This window comes from Monodon monoceros, unplaced genomic scaffold (genome assembly GCF_005190385.1).
Source record: "Monodon monoceros isolate NGI ecotype Baffin Bay Population unplaced genomic scaffold, NGI_Narwhal_1 Super_Scaffold_2, whole genome shotgun sequence".
Lineage (NCBI taxonomy): Eukaryota > Metazoa > Chordata > Mammalia > Artiodactyla > Monodontidae > Monodon > Monodon monoceros.
In genome coordinates, this window is record NW_021703776.1 from 29796801 (window position 1) to 29816677 (window position 19877).

The 19877-nt window shown below is 35.8% G+C and overlaps 1 protein-coding gene across 2 annotated transcripts in view; it reads right to left on the reverse strand.

Annotated features, from left to right (window-relative positions):
- Positions 1 to 861: 861 nt before the first annotated feature.
- Positions 862 to 19877, reverse strand: part of SLC25A40 (solute carrier family 25 member 40) — an 85417-nt gene continuing 66401 nt past the window's right edge. For both annotated transcript variants that reach the window (XM_029233950.1, XM_029233949.1), the window contains 7 exons: positions 13398 to 13465; positions 11587 to 11711; positions 10749 to 10922; positions 6869 to 6978; positions 4342 to 4423; positions 1991 to 2071; positions 862 to 1635 (listed from right to left, as the gene is read on the reverse strand). In XM_029233950.1, the coding sequence (XP_029089783.1) occupies positions 1523 to 1635; positions 1991 to 2071; positions 4342 to 4423; positions 6869 to 6978; positions 10749 to 10922; positions 11587 to 11711; positions 13398 to 13465 (753 nt within the window). In that variant the 3' untranslated portion in view covers positions 862 to 1522. The remainder of the gene's footprint in view (positions 1636 to 1990; positions 2072 to 4341; positions 4424 to 6868; positions 6979 to 10748; positions 10923 to 11586; positions 11712 to 13397; positions 13466 to 19877) is intronic.

Consider the following 19877-nt stretch of genomic DNA (forward strand, 5'->3'; position numbering starts at 1 on the left):
ATAGCATTAACATAATGATTTTATATGAAAATATTTAGCTAGAAGCACAGTGATATTTTAAGAAAGCACAAAATATTTTAATGAAAATATAAGTCAAAGTTATAAATATATTTTTATGGATATATATGTTGCAAACTTAAGGTAACACAGGATAAAATAAACACAAAAGGTTAAATACAAACCCTACAGAGTTTATTTCTGGTGAAACATAAACAGTTTTCTGCTATATTAGAAAATACATTAATTCCTCTACCAACACTAGAGATTTGTCACTTAAATATATTACTCTATTTCAGGGAAAAAAATGCTTCACATTTTCATAAAATTCACATAGACTGCAATAAAGTGCTTTTTCTCCCAGGATACAGAACCTGAGAAAAACAAAAATATTAAAAAAGAATATTGTTTCTTGTCTTGAAATCATATCCTTTTTATTTCGTTCTTACATTCATTAAATTATTTAGGCATTAGCGACCAGTGACCAAAAAGCTCTTTCTTCAAGGAAGCTGCTGCCTGTTTAGTTCTTGGTCTAGCATACTGATGTGAGATGTGTAAAATCAAGGGACATTTTGGAAATACTCTGTGACTGATACTGTAGTAATAGTCTCAATTTTGCTAGAACAAGCCAACAGAAATGACCTAGAGAACTCCACAAATGGTAATACGTACATTACAGGACAGCTGAAACCAGAGGCCCTTCCTGTGCTGACAGAGCATTTTTACTGGTCTGAATATAATGTGGTTTTCCACTGTACACCCAAGTTTGACTGAAGTGAACATCTGATACAGGCAGTAAAAGCTCCCTCTCTCTTGCAGAGACAGTAGATAATACAGGGTCTTTAGTCATCAAAAACAGCAGCATCAATATCATACAAATTAGTATATTTTTGGTTCATGAAGATAAAATAACCATACACCTCTGATCAGAGAAATCCTAATATTCATGAGGCCTTAGAACAGTAACAAGGTAAAAAAACAAAATACCAAATGCATGTGAATTAAAAAAAATAACTAATAGGTAATATGTGGTATATGTGAATAATGTTATCTGAAGACTGCCTTCCATTATCTACTTTGCTGAAATACTTAAATATCTATGTCTGTGATTTAAATGTGTATAAAAGATTTGCGAATTTTTCTTTTAAGACTCTGTACATCATTCAGCACACAATTCAAAATGTTCTGTTGTCTCTGACACACTCCCAATAGGATTAACTTAAACCAAGATTTGTATCAAACTCTGAGATTATTGCTTTCAGTGTAGAATAATTCTTCGTTTCTTTACAAGAATGCTCAATGGTTATGATTTCTGGACTTTTTCAAAAATCTCAAAAATTAGGATAAAAAATTTATTTAAAAATTAGGATTATGATTTAAATGCAAAGTAGAAATTTTATTCATTTAAATTATAGATAAGAAAGATATAAAACCACTGTAAGATAATGGTGAAAAAAAGCTCTTGTCTAAGATTCTCCATTTTATTATTTGGCCATGGTTGTTATTTCAGGTTGAAATAGCATCTCTAGTATTGCTGTCTTCGAGCATTTTGTTTCTGGAAAAAAGACTTTCCAAATTCATATGTACTGATCATAACAGCACAAGCAGGAGCAATTTTAATTAAACGAGGAATTAGGCCTGAAAGAGAATAGAAAAAATTCACAACAAATTTTACCTTATTTTTTTAAATGTAACTTATTTGGTTTCGTTCTGTTATCAAAGTAAGTGAAGTGATTGATATATGAAATACTGTCCCATAAACTGTTGTCAAAGAAGAAGCCAAACTGCTCACTCCTCACCTCCCTCTAGAAATATCAATAGTAAATCTGTTATTTAACATTTTTAAACTTTTATAGCAAAGATATTTAGGAGGAGATAGTAAATGTGGAATATTTTCAGTTATTTCCTACTGAAAGGTAATTTAGGAAGGTGATAGATTTAAAGGTAAAAGTAATCATTTTAGTCAATGATTTGATAACGGAAATACTTTTACCTGTAAATAATCCGGAAAATCCATTCTTAGCAACAATGTTCTTCATTATAGCCCACGTTGACATTTGCAAAGGCATAGAAACTAAGTGTTAAAGAAATGATGCTATTATAAATTACCACTTAATTTCTAATACAGATAATACACATAAAAGAGTGTTTATGGCCTTTGTGGTATATCGTTTCACTATAGTAAGAACAGATCTGTTTACCTAAAGAGCTATTTTAAATCTTATTTTTAATAGTTGGATTCATTAAAAAGAAAAAATCATAAAGGCAATAAGTTTTAAGGTACATAGGACCAGATGCAGTCGAGGAGGAATATACAGAAGACTTCTTCTGAATTAAGCTTGGCGGTATGTATATCCTTTGTACTTTTTTCCACATCTTAACAGTCTTTCATAATGAAAACTTTTAAAGATGTACAGAAATCTTCATGGGGTTCCCAAAGCCAAAGTAAAGCCCTGATAACCATTTTTCATGAACTTTTATTGCATACCTTAAAAAAAAAATTTTTCCCCAAAAAGAGGTTTTGAGGAAAATAGTTCATTCCTCTCTAGTGAGGTCCTGCTTTATTAAAACCTTTCTGAATACTAGATGTACCAGTCTTGAAATAAAGTAAAGCAGCACTGTCTCCTCCAAAGGTAAGATTTTTCCTGTAACTAACAGTAACATCTCACTTATTTGCAATTACTCAAATATCTGGAACACAGTAAAAACTAATTTATATATCTTTTGAAAACAACAAAAACAGATGTTACTGAAGTTCAAACATAAACCTCATGAACAAGCTGTTCATACATAAAGTTTGCTTACCTTCATTTTACACAACGATTACAAACATCTGGCTTAGCCCACAGACTACTAGATGCAACAGGTGAAAAAAGTCGGCCGAGAAGTAGGCATACTACCATGTGAAAACTGTGAAGCTGAAGATTTCAAAGTCGTGGTCTCAGACCACTGAATGTTGGGCAAACACTCCTCAGTGATCCTCACTAGCTTCTGAGAGCTGCACTATGAAACTCTACAGTAATCAACGTGTACAATGGTGACAACTCTGTCATGAAGAAAGACTAAAGTGTGTATTATTAAGTATGCCTAGGAAAAGGAAAAATTAGAGAAAGATAGCTTTCAAAAACAGCTTTTTAGAATTTGCCACTTAATGAAGAGGGGCTCATTATCTCAAAATTTCTTTTATATAAAATATCAGATTCTCTGCCTATGAAGATAAATGAGGTCTTGTTGATTTACTTAAGAAGCTAAACTATCAATATAAATAGTGTAAGTATAAATATAGTAATTACATACACATTTTAAAACCAAGAACAAAATATTTATGACTGGAATTTAACTTTCTAAAAAAAGTCAATGACAAAAACTTTACAAGTTGGTAACTTATACTTCATGTTTAAATTATTTCATTTAAATTCTGGAAACAACTGGTAAAAGAAAGGAGGCCAAGTAGCTGGGTATTTCTAATCTTATAGAACTCAAGTCCCAGACTGGTCTCTATTTTAATAGCAGGGTGAAATTAATGTAAAAGAGAAAGAACAGAAAGAGTCATCAACTGGAGGTAAGCTACTGCAGACCTCTAACAGAACCTCGAAAGTATCTCCTGCCTAAAGATCCAACATCAAAGAGCTAATCCTACAGGTGATAAGCAACTTCTTACAGTGTAAGGAAACACCGTGATTATTAAATATTTCAAGCACAGACAACAATAAAATAAACACTCATCTACTGACCATTCAAAGTTATCAAATCCTAACAATTGTATGTTGCAGAAACAATCGAAGCCCCATTTCCAGTGGGCTTGCTATACTTTCTATAATAACGACAGACTGGATCTAGTAGAAGCAACTAACAGTACGCTTTTGTTCTAGAAGAAATTATAGGTTATAAAGAAGTAGATGGGATAATAGGCAGAGAAAACACATCAAAAGAAGGGAAGCTAAAAAATCAACAACAACAACAAAATATGTATGCATACTAATGAAACAAGATGCACTAAGAACAAAGGTTTCCCAGTAATTGCCTATCCTTCATCCTGGTTTGCCTACATTTATTTGAAAGACTACTTACATAATTTAATCTTCTATATAGCAGGTATGAGACTTAACTCATGGCAGGCAAAATACATAGTCTTTAAGATTTCTTAAATTTTTTGTTTAGGTTTAGAGTATTTTTTTCTGGGTATTCCATTCTGACCGTGTATTAGTTTGAGTTAGATAAAGAGTAAGGTAACAAAGGAAAAAAAAGTCTTGTTTTCCCTATTTTAGATATTCCTAACTTAGTATCCGGAAAGAAAAAATTTTTCATGGCATCTTAGAAATGTAGTAAATTCATTACACTTACTTTTGCGACTGTCATATATCCAAAGTTGTGTCTGCTTTTGTGTTTTTACCACATCAAATGGCAAAGTTACAACAGCTGCAAACTAACAAAAAGTAAAACTGATTTAAATCTATTTTTCCTAAAGTATTTTAATATTCTAATTAGCACATTACTTAATAAGGATAGTAATAAAAATCACAGCTAAACTGAAACATAAAATGAAACCACAGGTATTTTAAAAGAAGCTTTTTAAAGAAAACAGATATATGTCTTACATATTCCTCCCAAAATTCAGGAGTAAGTAAAGAGTCTCAGAAAAGTTCCCCTATTTTCCTGAGGTCACACAACTATCAGTGGCAGAGTCAGAATTCCAACCAGACCTCTTTGACTCTGAAACCAGTATTCACATTTTCTGATGCTCCTGTGTGTTCCATTATTCCTTTACTACATATGAAGGTATAATATTTTAAAGTGGAAATTCTCAAGTATCTAGTAAGCATTTAAAATTTTCCAACAAATGTTTTTAAAATAAATATAATTAAAAATTAAATTTAAGTAAAGAAAATGTACTTTTAGTTCTATATACCTTTTCTTTACAGGTTTCAACATATTTATCAAATGTAGCTCACAAGTCACATTTTTAAAAACTTACCTCAAAATGAATCAATTTAACAATTATTTTCATAATGCCCTAATTAAGCAGTGAAGGTTTTCTGAAATAATAAATTCCCTGAAGAATGTCTCATAATATTTGATACAACAATCATACAAAGTAAAACCTGGTCTCTATTTTTTGCTTCCCAACTCACATTTGGCCAATATGCTCATAAAATACCCTTTAAAATCATTGTATTTATTTCACCTGTCAATGTTAAAAGATTTAAGTTCTTGAAATCAGTTTCAAAGATCTCAGGTAAGATAAAATCAATTATTGTGTCTCCATCTCCACAATCTAACACATACAGTTGTCACTTAGTATCCGGGGGTATTGGTTACAGATACCCAAATCTGCAGATGCTCAAATCCCTTATATAAAATGGTGCAGTAGAGTCGGCCCTCCATATCTGCGGTTCTGCATCCGTGGATTCAACAATCAGGAATCGAATTGGTTGACTCTGCAGATGCAGAACCTCTGGATAGGGAGGGCCAACGGGAGTATCAAAGGTAGCAACAATGTGGTATGAGCCTGACACTTTGTAGAATGATATGGTGTAGGCTATTTTGTTTTCTGACAGAAAGCCTGGACATTGTCCCACTGATGTGCTTTTTCTGCTGTTATTTGATAACAGTCAAAAGGCAGCAGTATTTTCTAAATCATTAAAATTTTTTAAAATAAATTTTCTATGTTAGGCAGAAGCAGAAGAATAGAGAACGTTCCTTCATATTACTGGAAAGCTGGGACAACAGCCTATAGCCATTATTCAATGGCTATAGGATATATAGCCATTTTTTTTTAAGATGTAAAGCATTAAGTACAGAATTGGTTCTACAATTCCAAGTGTTATGAATCTCTAAATATAAATAGTACTTGTTTTTTCTTCATTCGTGCTGGATTAATATATAAATAAAATAAAGTCAGGTTACTTTTAATCACCTCACAAATAAGAAAGATAAAAGATTTTGCTGGTATTCTAACTACTTAAATTGCTAAAAAGAATTGCTCTTTTACCTCAACAGTTTTATACCCCACTAGGCTTAATTTGATAAGATCTCAGACCCGGGAATATTCACGTCTAAATTTTGAACACAATCTCAGGGGCTTCCTTAGCCTAGGTTTTCTGACACAGTTACTCCAGTATTTTTCTGCAGGTCTCCATGACCTCACTATGCTCCTTCACTCTTGTTTTCATTTGGTTCCAATATGTCAGCACATCACTCTGTGTCATCACAAATTCATTTTCTAAGTATGTGGGTATAAGAAAGCTCTTTGTGGCCAAGATCATGGTGATGAGAATGTGCATAAAGGAAGCCCACTACACAACTTTTCATTATGTGGAGGGGTGGCAAAAGGTGAACTCTCTACTACCCAAAAATGGTCATTTGAGATTTCTCCCTTCTGACTATAACTTTTATTAAAATTCTTTTAAGAGGTACTCAGCCAAAATGTTCCCAAAGAAACAGGAATTAGCAGCAAAGGATGAAATTCCTTCTACTCAATCCGATTATACATATGAGATGACACTCTATAAAATATTAACTAACCAGATCTACTGGCATTTAATGACCAAATTGCCAAATACCTTGTAAAGAATAAAGTACTATTTAAACTCTTACCATTATCACAACTGTAATCTAACAAATCCAAAAGATTCAGAAAAATATAATGTATTTGTAATATAATAAAAACAGATATAAAATGCATTTTAAAATATTTAATGGCTAGTAATTTATCTTCAAAATAGGGTAGTAAGTACTTATAAAAATTTTAAAGCACTGCAGCCCCAAAGTACTATCTCAATAGACATGAAATGCTACATAATATTTTGTTCTATTTTAGTAAGACAATTATCACTATTGTGGAATATTAACAACAAAAGAATAAACTTACAGAACCAGATAATGCCCCTGAAGTAAAGTTGATCATAAACGTCGGTTCATATAAACCAGATTTTGCACACAACCACTTCTTTAAAACTTCATAGTTATACCAGTACATTGCTGTAAAACAGAGAAGGAGATGAACACATATTTAGAAATTAAATGTGGACTTTAAATAGTTAAGGAATACTGTATGTTAAAGGAAAGAGAATTCTAGTCTTGACACACCTTGCTTTCTGCTTAGACACATACTAGGCGAGATTTAAAAAAAAAAAATTCTCAATAATATTCTAGTCGTCTTCTTATAAACAAAAAAACTATGCATCAGTAAAAAGTAGGACTTTAATTTCAAAACCTGACAAGGACAGGAGAGGAAGGGAAAAGTACAGTTCCATCTCGTTCATGAACATTGATGTAAAAATCCTAAAAAGTAAAAAATAATAATCAGCAACTGAAGCCAGACTGTCTCATAAACGGTCACATGCTATGACTGAACTGAGTTATCTGATGAATGCAAAGGCAGCAAACATAATAAGCGCTTACGTGCCATATACCACATTAACAGAGTTGTATGATCATCTAAAAATGATGGAAAAGCATTTTATAAAATTCAATACACTTCCATTTAAACCAAACAAATTTCTTAGAAACCTAGGAATAAAAGGGAAATTCTCCAACTTGATAAAGGATATGCGTCAAGAACTTGTAGCAAAAATTATTAATGGTGAAACAACAGAACTATTCCCTTTAGAATGAGGAGAATGATAGGGATGCAACACTATCGCTGCTATTCAAAATTGTACCAGGCAAAAAAAAAAAAAAAAAAAAAAATTGTACCAGGCAGCACAGGAAGCACAGTATTTATAGAAAAAAAGCTGTAACTATTAAAAAAAATGAAGAAATAAAGTAGTTTACAATTTACATATTATTGTCTACATAGAAAACGTAAAAGATAGGCAAATTAGAATCTATAAGAGTTTACAAGTAGCTGAATATAAGCTAACAGACAAGAATTGACGGTAACACTGCAGCAGCCACAAAGATTCAGACAGCTTTTGTTTAAATAGGTCTTTTAAAATAGGCACTGAAAGTTGTGGGTGAGTGGTACCTATAAATGAATGTTAGAAAAAGGCTGTATATGTAACCTTTATAAAGAAAATTTTAAATCTCTACTAAAAGACTTTAAGAGTTATAAAGAAAAAGGACATTCCTACGGCAAAAACAAAAAAAGGTATCATGAAGATTTTTTTATTACGCACTTTAATTTAGAAGTACTGTACTGTTAGCACAGGGTTAAACAAATTGGCCAGTGAAACACATCCATGCATATATGAAACTTTGATACGACAGGTGACACAACAAATCCCGGCAGCAGGTATGGTTATTCAATAAATGATGCCTGGATAACTACCCATACGAGGAGGAAATGAATACTTATTTCAGCCGTAATCCCTAATCAATTATGGATAAATAAATGGCCAATGAAACAGTGTCCAACCTCATTAATAATCAGGGAAACATAAGTTAAAGTGAGATACCATTTTATATTACTAGGTAAACAAAAATTAAGAACTTTTGGCAATAAAAGTGCCGGTGAGGGTTTGAAATGAAGCAGCAGGAAGATGGTGGTTGTGATCTGCACAATCACTTTAGAAAAGGGTTCGATATTACCACATAAAATTTAAAATGTGTATCTTTACATGAACCAGCAAATCTAAAACTGAAGAGATTCTTACACCTATACACGTTAAAAAAAAATGTTCACAGCACTGCTGACTTGTTTTCTCAGACATAAACACGAGTGAAAACAAAACAGTTACACATGAAAACCAAGAAGGAATCTTACATTTTTGAGTAAAATAAGTTATAAACCTCAAAAATAGGCAAAAGTCAGTAACATTATTTAGCAGTAATACATACATGGTAAAACTACTTTTTAGAAATCAAATAAACGATAAAAATTCAGTGTAAGTGGTTACCACTGAGGATGTAATAACAGTGGAGGTGGACATATGTGGTTTCATGATTTTAAAAATTCAATATTCTAATTCATATATTGAAGTGGTGACTTCACAGGTGTCCATTTTATAAGTGCACTGCATAATTTATATCTCCATTACTTTTTATGAAAGTATTGGTCTAGGAATCTATGACGTTTCTAAAAAGCATTAACTGAACACAAAACGTTGAAGAAAAATACTAATGGAAAGGGAAAGATGCAGAGATGTGAATGACAGCCCAAGAAAAGGAGTAACTCAAAGGGAAAAAGAAAGGAATGTTAATACAAGGGTTCTCAATAATTATTTCTTCCAGGTTTTATATTTTATTAAGATATTTATTGGAGTATAATTGCTTTACAGTGGTGTGTTAGTTTCTGCTGTATAACAAAGTGAATCAGCTATATGTATACATACATCCCCATAACCCCTCCCTCTTGCGTCTCTCTCCCACCCTCCCTATCCCACCTCTCTAGGTGGTCACAAAGCACCGAGCTGATCTCCCTGTGCTATGCAGCTGCTTTCCACTAGCTATCTATTTTACATTTGGTAGTGTGTATGTGTCCATGCCACTCTCTCACTTCTTCCCAGCTCACCCTTCCCCCTATGTGTCCTCAAGTCCACTCTCTACTTCTGCATCTTTATTCCTGTCCTGCCCCTAGGTTCTTCAGAACCATTTTTGTTTTAGATTCCATATATATGTGTTAGCACACAGTATTTGTTTTTCTCTTTCTGACTTACTTTACTCTGTATGACAGACTCTGGGTCCATCCACCTCACTACAAATAACTCAACTTCACTCCTTTTTATGCCCGAATAATATTCCATCGTATTCTATGTATGTGCCACATCTTCTTTATCCACTCATATGTCGATGGACACATAGGTTGCTTCCATGTCCTGGCTATTGTAAATACTGCTGCAATCTTCCAGGTTTTAAATGGAAACCTCTGAGATTCACGAGAGAAATACTGGGTTGGCCACGGGATTTTCCCATGTTACCAAAGACCCAAAAGAACTTTTTGGCCAACCCAACACTACTGAAGTATGCACATTCTACAAGTTATTTGTTATTTTTGCACTTCTTATCATGATTTTTCTCCCTTTGTATAATTCAATGATTAGAACAATCTCAAATCTGATTTATAACAGTCCCTACAGGACACTCAGTGGGGGAGATTTTTATCTTTAATAACTGAAAAAAGTAGGAGTCAATATAATTCACAGGTGGTCTTAAATGTATGTATGTATGTATTTATTGCCACATTGGGTCTTCGTTGCTGCACACATGCTCTTCTCTGGTTGTGGCGAGCGGGGGCTACTCTTTGTTGTAGTGTGCAGGCTTCTCATTGCAGTGGCTTCTCTTGTTGCGGTGCGCAGGCTTCAGTAGTTGTGGCACATGGGCTCAGTAGTTGTCTTGCAGGCTCTACAGCGCAGGCTCGGTACTTGTGGCACACGGGCTCAGTCGCTCCGCGGCATGTGGGATCTTCCCGGACCAGGGATCGAACCCGTTTCCCCTAAATTGGCAGGCGGATTCATAACCACTGCACCACCAGGGAAGTCCCTTAAATGTAGTTTATAATATCTTGATTTGTAGTACTTTACTTATCTTACTAATTATGACTTAATTTTAAAGGTACTTTGCATTATCTAACTATGAATACACACCAATTAATGTTTAAAAAGAAATTAAACATAAACACAAAGAGAAAAGAAAGCCAGGCTTGAATTAGAAACTGTTCATTCAATAAATACTTACCAAGATCTGAGAGCCCAACACTGAACTAGGAGTGTGTGGTCACTAAAGAAGATAACTTATCTTTAGCCTTAAAGGGTTTAAAATTTAGTTGATTTAAAAGTGATATGTAAGGCAAACCTGCAGATAAACCCTACCTGAGAATGGTACATCTCTAAGAACGGTAGGAGCCCAGCCCCTCCAGAGGGAAATCCAACCATCTTCAGACACTTTCTTGCTGACAAATTGATGCAGTTCCTTGTAAGAAAACTTCTTAGATTGCATCTTGGTTCTAATCAATTCCAGTGGACTTATTACAGTTACTGCACCAACTAGTACAAACAAGCAAATACAACAAAAATAAAGCCATGCATTATGAAAACACACATGCAAAAATTAATATTTCATGCATTTTTTTATTTTAAGCTTTTATTCTGAAATGAAGCAAACCTTAAAATCAAATATCTTATGATACCAACCATACTGGCTCAGATTTTTTTCCTTGATAAAGCTATTTCACATACCTTACTCTTTCTGGTTTCAACTCTTTCAAGAGCAGTTCCACAACCCTTATACATCAACCAGGACTACTACAAACCTCACTTCCACTGCACAGAGAAAAATGTCCTTCTGTGCAGAGGCAAATTTCCTTATGATTAAACTCTGAATCTCAAAGTCTATAAGGAAAATGATTAAAGACGTTGGCATTAATTTGACAGCTATCTGTTATCATCCTAAAATCTAGAATCTAAAGTCTAAAATCTCAAATCTCTGTCCAAGGTTTGACAGGGATAGGTTGATCCCATCTCATTCTGATAGCAACCACCATACAATATGACTTCTAGAGTATAGATATTAACAAATCAGTACAAACTACAATGCAAAATATATCTTTACCAATACTCTGTATTTTAAACAAATTCTCTATGAATATCAAAATTCTAAAACAAGCGTTAAGCAGAAATCAGAATGAAAATACAGTAGTTTATTACTTACGTCTAGCCACAATTCCAGCAACAATTGGTATGTGGCTTTCACTTTCTCCTAATTTAGATCTCAGAAGAGCAGTTAATTGATCATAGCAGGTAAAATAAATAACTGTGGCAGGAACTGCCATCACTCTGTTAGAAACACAAAAAGATTTGTACAACATTGTCAAAGGCTTAAGCATATTCTTATTATTAAATATAAGATAAAATCCTTCTATTTTATATAAGCTGAAAACCACAACAAATCAGCCATGAGATCAATTTTTTTAATTTAAAAAATTATTAGTGTTTAACTTAGGCAACAAAAAGGTGTAAAGTAGGTATGTGCTCTCCAAAGGTTTATATTGTAGTTGAGAAGTTAAGTTACAGAGCACCCAGTTAGGTCATAAATAGGAAAAGACAAATGAGGACACTTCTCTATCTCCTTGACTTACTCTGTTTCTGGTCTTCCTTCCCAACTACATTACGATAACATGAAAATCACTAAAGTCAAAAGTACAAGCACAATTGTAAAATTCTTTTGAGCTGTGGACCACATACCATACCTACTTATAACTGAAAATAAATTACAGTTAACGTCGCTGGAATAATATATACTAGAGTTTTGAGGAAATTCCAATGACTTATTCTTTTAAATGAAAATATTAAGAGGGAGTCATTAATTAAACACAAAGTTGCAGGTACTGTCATGTCATAAATATTAATGCAACAAAAAACCAGTCTGTTTATGGCCTAACCAAGGACATTAACAGACCACACATGGAAATGCCTAATGTCCTACAGTGAAGTGTGACGATGAGAATGTAGGAGTAAGACTGACTGCTGCTCTTGGATCTACCGCTAACTTTATAACCTCAGGCACTGTTTAGAATATATGCCTCAAAACTGACTAATGTGCTCTATAAAAAGATAAATTAGAAAGAAAGGAGGCAGAGAAAGTCAAGATATTATGGGATTTTTACACCCAGCCATACTAGCTTGTCATGTTAATTCATATAATAGCTAGTTAGTAGAGAATTATAATTATCTGGAAAAGGAAAGTATACATAGCACAATACCTCTCATTATTTTAGTAAAATAAACAGTCAAATGAACACTAAATTCTGAATTTCTGAACATGAAAAAAAAAGTTATGCTTGTGCACCAAAGTGAACACAGCAGGCCTAGCTGCTCTAATCTGTATCTTCAGGAGGACCTATCTGCCTGCTTGACCTTTGGTCACCCCCGAGGAATTTAGCCCTTTGGAATGTTCCCTATAACAAGGTTTTTCTGTATGTCTGGAGCACTAAACCAGCTTGTCTAGGTTGGTTTGTGCAAATGATGTGACTTTTGGTAAACATCTTCTTGCTTTTTGGGGCGCTGGAGTTTTGGTAATCACAGCCGGTCACAAACAGAATGTGCCTCTGTCATCAGCCCGCAATACAAGCCCTAGACTCAGACTCCAGGGCTGCATGAGACAGAAACACTGCGTGTGCCGCTGCAGCTCAGTGCTGGGAGAAGCAGCACACGCTCTGCAGTGTCACACGGGAGGGCTCAGGGTGCCTTTGCCTGGTCGACTCCTGTTGTGTCCTTTCCCCTTACTGATTCTGCTTCGTTTCTTTTGCTGTAATAAACCACAGACATTATCACCTTCTTTAGGTCCTGTGAATCCTTCCAGCAAATCATCAAATATGTGGACAGCTGTGAGATTCACAAAAAAATACTCTAGAAAATGAAAAAGCACTAACATTAAAAATGCATGATGTTGTCCAACGAGGCTGATTATAAGGCAAAGTAACAACCATCATTTAGTAAGAAAAATATTAAATTTCAACTTACAAGGTAGGAGGAAGGCCACTCCACAGGGATTTAATGCCCTCATTTCGAATGATTTTCAAGAAGGCGTCCTAAAATTATAATAGAAAGAAGTGGTCAAAATATATACCTGAACCTTATATACAAAAAAGTTTGTAGTGATAATTGATTGGTAATTTGCTTCTTTCAAGCACTTATTTCTAAAATAAAAGCTTCTCAGATTTATGTATGCCCATTCTTTAAAAAAAATAAAAAGAATTTTTCTCAACTTTCAAACACAAGTAAAGCATTTCTGGATGATACTTCCTGCTTACAGAATAAAATCTATATTACTCAGCTTGCGATCGTTCTACTTTAGGGCTTAGAAGCAATGTTTTCAAAGATTATTATAAAAAGGAAGTGGACGAATAGCAGAGATTAACTCTCCTGTCCAATTATGAAATCTGAGAAAATATTATTTAAACCCAATATCCGAAATCTCTGGAGAAGAACCAAAAGCAAGTAGAAACTATAGGGAAGCTTACTGTTGAAAAAGTGCAGTGAGTGAGATTTGCAAATTTACAGCTTTTTGCCTGTGGGAGTTGCAAGGAAAAGCACATTTACTTGCTTGAGATGGCAAATATCAGAGTTCAGTCTGGCAGACTCATCAGAAAGTTACAAGGGGAATCGTAGGAAAAAAGGCTGCAGAGGACATAAGCCCCCAAATTTAGAGACAAAATCAGCCACAAAACATGGCTCACCACTAAATTACGCAACCCCAGGAGAAGACAACAGAGTTCTGGCAGAAACAAACCAAGAAAACCCCAGCAACTAAAGGCTGGGCGGAAATTTCAGCTGCAGCCCACCACAATGGTGCCTGAGTGTGAAAGGCTGAATCCAGCCAAAGTTAACTGCCTTCTAGAACAGAACCGACTCTTCAGAAGAATATAAAAAAATCCACAGTCTTTACAATGAATTCTTCACAATGCATTCTTCATAATGTTCACTATCCAATCAAAATTCATAGACATAAAAAGAAACAAGAAAATGTGCCCATACTCAAAGAAAAAGTAGTCAACAGAAACCAACACTGAGATGATTAAGATGATGCAATCAGCAGACAAGCACTCCAAAGCACCTATTATAAACACGTTCAAGAATTTAAAAGATGATGTATGCATAATGAATGGACAAATTTGTAATTTCAGCAAGGAAATAGTTACTATAAAAAAACTGCCAGGGCTTCCCTGGTGGCGCAGTGGTTGAGAGTCCGCCTGTCAATGCAGGGGATGCGGAGTCGTGCCCTGGTCCGGGAACATCCCACATGCCGCGGAGCGGCTGGGCCCGTGAGCCATGGCCACTGAGCCTGCGCGTCCGGAGCCTGTGCTCCACAACGGGAGAGGCCACAGCAGTGAGAGGCCTGCGTACCGCAAAAAAAAAAAAAAAAAAAAAAAAAAAAGAATGCCAAATGAAAATTCTAAACCTGAAACGAAAAATTCACTAAGTGGGCTTAACAGCGGAAAGGAGACATCAAGGAGTCATTGGAGTTGAAGACAGAACTTATTAAATCTGAAGAAGGAAGAGAAAAAGAATGAAGAAAAATGGGAATTTACTGGCAGTCCAGTGGTTAGGACTCTGCATTTTCACTGCCAAGGGCCCAGTTCAATCCCTGATCAGGGAACTATGATCCAGCAACCTGTGCAGCGTGGCCAAAAAAAGAGAATGAAGAAAAATTATCAGAGCCTCAGAGACCTGAGGGGAAATATCAAATGGTATAACACAGGTTAATGTGGAGTCATAGAGGAAAGGAAACATAATAGAACAGGAAATTACCTGATGAAATGATGACCAAAATCTTCCCCCAATTAGTGAAAGATATCAGAGCCCCAAATCTCAAAAACATCCCAACTGAATAAAAACAAACAGGGACTTCCCTGCTGGCGCAGTGGTTAAGAATCTGCCTGCCAATGCTGAGGACATGGGTTCGATCCCTGGTCCAGGAAGATCCCACATGCCACGGAGCAACTAAGCCCGTGTGCCCCAACTACTGAGCCCGCGTGCCATAACTACTGAAGCCCATGCACCTAGAGCACGTGCTCTGCAACGAGAAGCCACCACAATGAGAAGCCCACGCACCGCAACAAAGAGTAGCCCCCATTCGCCGCAACTAGAGAAAGCCCGCACACAGCAACGAAGACCTAACACACCCAAAAATAAATAAAATTAAAAATAAATTTTTTTAAAATGCTGTGAATTCAGAGCACGATAAGAAAAAATTATTTAAAAAACCAAACCAAAACATACAAACAAAAAACAAAAGAAAAATGACAAAATACATACAGGGAAAGGATGATAAATGAAGACTAACTTCTCATCAGACACATGAAATTTTGGCCAAAAGACAATGTAATGACATATTTAAGGTGCTGAAAAAGAAACTAAGCCAGAATTCTATATGCTGCCAAACACACTTCAAAAATGCTTTATAAAGACATTTCTGTAAGAACAAGAACTTAGAGACTGCACTGCCAAAATACCTTCACTAAAGAAATGCTGTAAAAAGTTCTTCAGGATAAAGGGTCATGATGGCACATTGTAACCACAATCTTCAGAAAGGCAGGAAGTACAAAAATGGTAAATAAGTGGTTACATGTAAAATATGTATTTCTCTCTTTTCTCTTTTTAACTATTTAAAAACATAAGACTATTTAAATCAAAAATTCTAATTGTGAATTGTGGAATCTGCAAGGTAACAAGATGGACTATCAATGAAGCAATAGCACAAAGGAAGAGGAGGGAGTAAAGGATGTCAAGACTGTAAGCGGTCTGAGATTTCACCCTACTTCCTAGTTAGCTAGTCAGCCTGCCACGGTATCATGAGAGATAGTAAAGACAAAACTCTCTGGGGTGAGACAAAGTTTATTACTTGCAGTAGTAGCAGCAGAGTATCAGCATTTTGATGCCTGTTTCCTGAGCCCCAATTTCCACAGGGCAATGTGAAGAAGGATAGATGACACCCAGACACACAGTGGGACTGCATTACAGGAAAGGAAATCTGACCTTAGGGAATCTAAATCCTTTAGAATAGGAAGTAAGGATGCCATCCCCTTGCTCTAGAGGGAAGCACTGAATCTTCCAAGGTTATTCACTCTACAAACATCCTTGAAAAGATGGTCAGGAACAAAGGGCAGCCAATGCCATGCTCACAAGATATGAAGAAATGTGAAACACTTTTGAAGAACTGTCTCCCTAGAAATGGGAACAGAGAAATCAATGTAATATTATTAAAATTCAAATAATCCAAAAAAAGGCAAGAAATGAGGGAAAAAGGGAGCAGTTAAGGAAAAAAAAAACATACAGAGATAGTAGATTAACACCCAACCACATGAAAAATTATATTAAAGGACTAAATTTCCCAATTAAAAGCCACTATATCAACAGGGCTCCTGTAAAACAACAGACCATCACAGCTAAAAGAACTGCAGAAGTCTCAGATCCTATCTGAAGAGTCTATAGGGTAAAAAAACAAGGCACAACTGTATCACTGTCTTGGAGTAAAAGAATGGAAAAAGAGGCCATATAAACACTAATATGAGAAAGCTGAAAGGTGGCTATATTACATACAGATAAAAGACTTCAAGATAATGAACATTACTGGTGATAAAGAGATTTCATTATAATAAAAATGTATCAAAAAACATATCAAGTGAATGTTCCTAATGAGAGGTTCAAAACCCATGAAGCAAACCTGACAGAACTAAAAAAGAAAACAGACAAATCCTCAATCATAACTAAAGTTTATTATATCCTCTATCAGAGAATGACAGAATAATTTTAAAAATCTGTAAGAATTCAGAAGATCTAAATGAAGCATCAGCCACCCTGACCTAATGGTTTATAGAACACTATACCCAACAACTACAGAATACAGGTTTGAAAGTGCACTAAAAATAGTCACCAATGGGCTTCCCTGGTGGTGCAGTGGTTGAGAGTCCGCCTGCACATGCAGGGGACACGGGTTCATGCCCCGGTCCGGGAAGATCCCGCATGCCGCGGAGCGGCTGGGCCCGTGAGCCATGGCCGCTGAGCCTGCGTGTCCGAAGCCCGTGCTCCGCAACGGGAGAGGCCACAGCGGTGAGAGGCCCGCGTACCGCAAAAAAAAAAAGTCACCAAGACAGATCATACATAGGTCCATTACACAAGACTCAATAAATTTCAAAAATCTGAAAACTTACAGAGTATGTTCCTTTGACCACATTGGAATTAAATTAGAAATCAGGAACAATAAGATATCTAGAAAAAAATCCAATATTGGGAAATTGAATATTGGACTTCTAAATAATCCATGGCCAAAAAAATTACAAAGGAAATTAGAAAATATTTCAACTGATTGATAATAGAAACACAACATCAAAATTTGTGGAACACGTCTAATTTAGTGCTTTGAAGGAAATTTACAGCATTAAATGCTGAGCTGAGAAAAGGCAGGCTTAAAATCAATAATCCATGTTTCCACCCAAGAAAGCAGAAGACAATGACCAAAATAAATCCAAAGAAGAATTCTGATTTCTGGTCCTATATGTAAAGAGCCTGGAAGTCGTCACTTCCGTCCTCACAACAAGAAAAAACCTGAACAAAATGAAAAATCAACAACTCCTCTTAGACTAGTCAGAGGATTGAGGTCACAGGTCAAACTGCTGCCTTGAACACTGGAGAGACGGACAGACAGATACAGAGACTCACTCACAGCTTAATAGAATAGAAGCCCAAAGTAAGAACCAGGACCAACAGGAAAACTTTATAATTGACAAGAGTGCTCAGTGTATACTAACTCGAGAATCAAAAACTCTGAGGGGGCTACTGCAGGAGGGTCCTTATGCTTTCATGAGTTTCAGTTCCATGAGCCCTACCATATTCTCACTGTTAGGATCAGAGAAAAATCCCCTCCTGTTTCCAGCAGGGTAAGGGGAAAAGTAACCATTTTTGAAATATGCCCCAAATCTTTATTCTCCTTAAAAAAAAAAATCACACTCAAGGGAAACTGTTTTACTATCTGAGGAGTCTCCAGGAAAACCCAAAGACAACAGGCAAGACAAAAACTAGGACAGGAGAGGAAATTTTAGTCTCTGACAACACAGCTATAACAAGAAGTAAACACAGCCTAATGTCTAGCCAGATAAAGCTCACATTAAAGGTCTATCTACCTCAGTCTTTTAACCAAATACATCATGTCCAGCTTCCAACGAAAAGAATTACAAAGCATGCTAAAAGGCAAAATATATCGTCTGAAGAAACAAACGAAGCATCAGAACCAGATTCAGATATGGCAGAGATTTTGGAAGGATCAGACTGGGGATTTTTAAATAACAATGGTGAATATGCTAAGGGTTCTTACAGTGGTATCAGAGAAGGAGTAGTGGAGAATCAGGACTTTTACCATCACTTGACAGTAATGAGACTACCCCCCAACCAGTGGCAGTGGAAATCACAAGGGGAGTCAGAAATTCCACACCCACTGTCTTAGTCTGTTAAGGCTGCTAAACAAAACACCACAGACTGGATAGCTTATGAACAACATAAATTTATTTCTCACAGTTCTCAAGGCTGGAAGTCCAAGATCAGGGTGCTGGCAAGGTCAAATGAGGGTCCTCTTCTGGATCTCAGACTTGTCACTGTGTCCTCACAAGGCAGAAGGGGCAAGGGAGCTCTCTGAGGTCTCTTTACTAAGGGCATTAATCTCATGAGGTCTCTGCCCTCATGGCCTAATCAACTCCCAAAGGCTCCACCTCCTAAAACAACTGCATCAGGCATAAGGATTTCAGCATATGAATTTGTGGGGGGGGGGGACACAAACATTCAGACCATACTGTCCAACAGCAAAGAGCCCTCTCCCACACCCTATGTAACAGTGGAGGCTGAGTGAGGAACCTGGACTTCAGTTCTGCCCAGACATAACAGGGTGGCACCCCTCTTCCTCTGAGTTAACAGTGTCAAAAAGGCCAGTTAAAATAGAATGTTTAAATGAGATTCAGAGTTGCATAACATAAAACTCAAAATTTCCTGGTTTCAGTAAAAAAGAAAAAATCATTTGTCATTTTAAGAAGCAGGAAGAGGGAATTCCCTGGCGGTCCAGTGGTTAGGACTTGGCGCTTTCAGTTCCAGGGGCCTGGGTTCGATCCCTGGTCGGGGAACTAAGATCCCGCAAGCCGCACAGCATGGCAAATAAATAAATAAATAAGCAGGAAGATGTCAGACTGAATGAAAAGAGACAATAAATAGATACCAACACTGAGACTGACAGAAATTAGAATTATCTGACAAAGATTTTAAAACAGTCAACATATGAATCATTGAATGATCACTTACAAACATGTCTGAAACTAATGAAAAATTAGAAAGCCTCAGCAAAGGAATATATACACAAAAACCTGTAAGTCAAAATGGCGTCTTACAACTGGCACCACAGAAATACAAAGGATCATAATAGATTACTATGAACAACTATATGCCAGTAAAATGGATGAC